This window comes from Corapipo altera, unplaced genomic scaffold, assembly GCF_003945725.1.
Source record: "Corapipo altera isolate COAL_440 unplaced genomic scaffold, ASM394572v1 60173, whole genome shotgun sequence".
NCBI classification, from domain to species: Eukaryota; Metazoa; Chordata; class Aves; order Passeriformes; family Pipridae; genus Corapipo; species Corapipo altera.
Window position 1 is genome coordinate 410 of NW_020886182.1, and position 818 is coordinate 1,227.

The following is an 818-nucleotide window of genomic DNA, read 5'->3' on the forward strand; positions in this document are numbered from 1 at the left end:
AGGAGTCTGGGTTAGAGGTTAGGAGGAGTCTGAGTTACAGGTTAGGATGAGTCTGAGTTACAGTTTAGGATGAGTTGGAGTTAAGAGATTAGGATGAGTTTGAGTTATAGGTTAGGATGAGTCTGGGTTACAGGTTAGGAGGAGTCTGAGTTACAGATTAGGATGAGCGAGTTACAGGTAAGGATGAGTCAGAGATTAGGATGAGTTTGAGTTATAGGTTAGGATGAGTCTGGGTTACAGGTAAGGATGAGTCAGAGATTAGGATGAGTCTGGGTTAGATTAGGATGAGTTGGAGTTGAAGAGACTAGGAGGAGTCTGAGTTACAGGTTAGGAGGAGTCTGAGTTACAGGTTAGGAGGAGTCTGAGGTGGGACCATTCTGCAGATGAAATACTTGCTTTATCTCTAAGCTGTGACTTTTCTTTCACCTCCTTTTGCATTTCCCAAAGACAGACTGGTTGTGTTCTGCCCCTCTGCATGAGCCCCCACTGAATGAATGATTTCTGTGCCTAATTCCCTTTTTCCCTGTGTTTTGTCTCCACCCTGTGCACTCCAGAGCCCGCTGAGTGCTCCTTTCCTCCCTGCTGCCCCAGTAAAAACCAGCCTGCCAACTGGTGCTCAGCCCCAAGTGCAAACCCACCCCCAGGGCCAAAAGAGACGCTTCACCGAGGAGCTGCCCGACGAGAGGGAGTCGGGACTGCTGGGATACCAGGTGGAATAAAATCAGCCATTCTCCTGCATTCCCCACAGCCACAGCTGGGATGGGCAGAGCTGGGGCTCAGCTGAGCTTCCCTGGCAGGGCCTTTGGCAGAGGGCAGCA

General features: G+C 50.2%; 1 protein-coding gene across 1 annotated transcript in view; it reads left to right on the forward strand.

Annotated features, from left to right (window-relative positions):
• Positions 1 to 818, forward strand: part of LOC113941058 (KH homology domain-containing protein 4-like) — a 6,145-nt gene that overhangs the window by 403 nt on the left and 4,924 nt on the right. Inside the window, exons 2-3 of the mRNA XM_027632224.1 lie at positions 18 to 217; positions 327 to 710. Of these exons, the coding sequence (XP_027488025.1) occupies positions 495 to 710 (216 nt within the window). The 5' untranslated portion in view covers positions 18 to 217; positions 327 to 494. The remainder of the gene's footprint in view (positions 1 to 17; positions 218 to 326; positions 711 to 818) is intronic.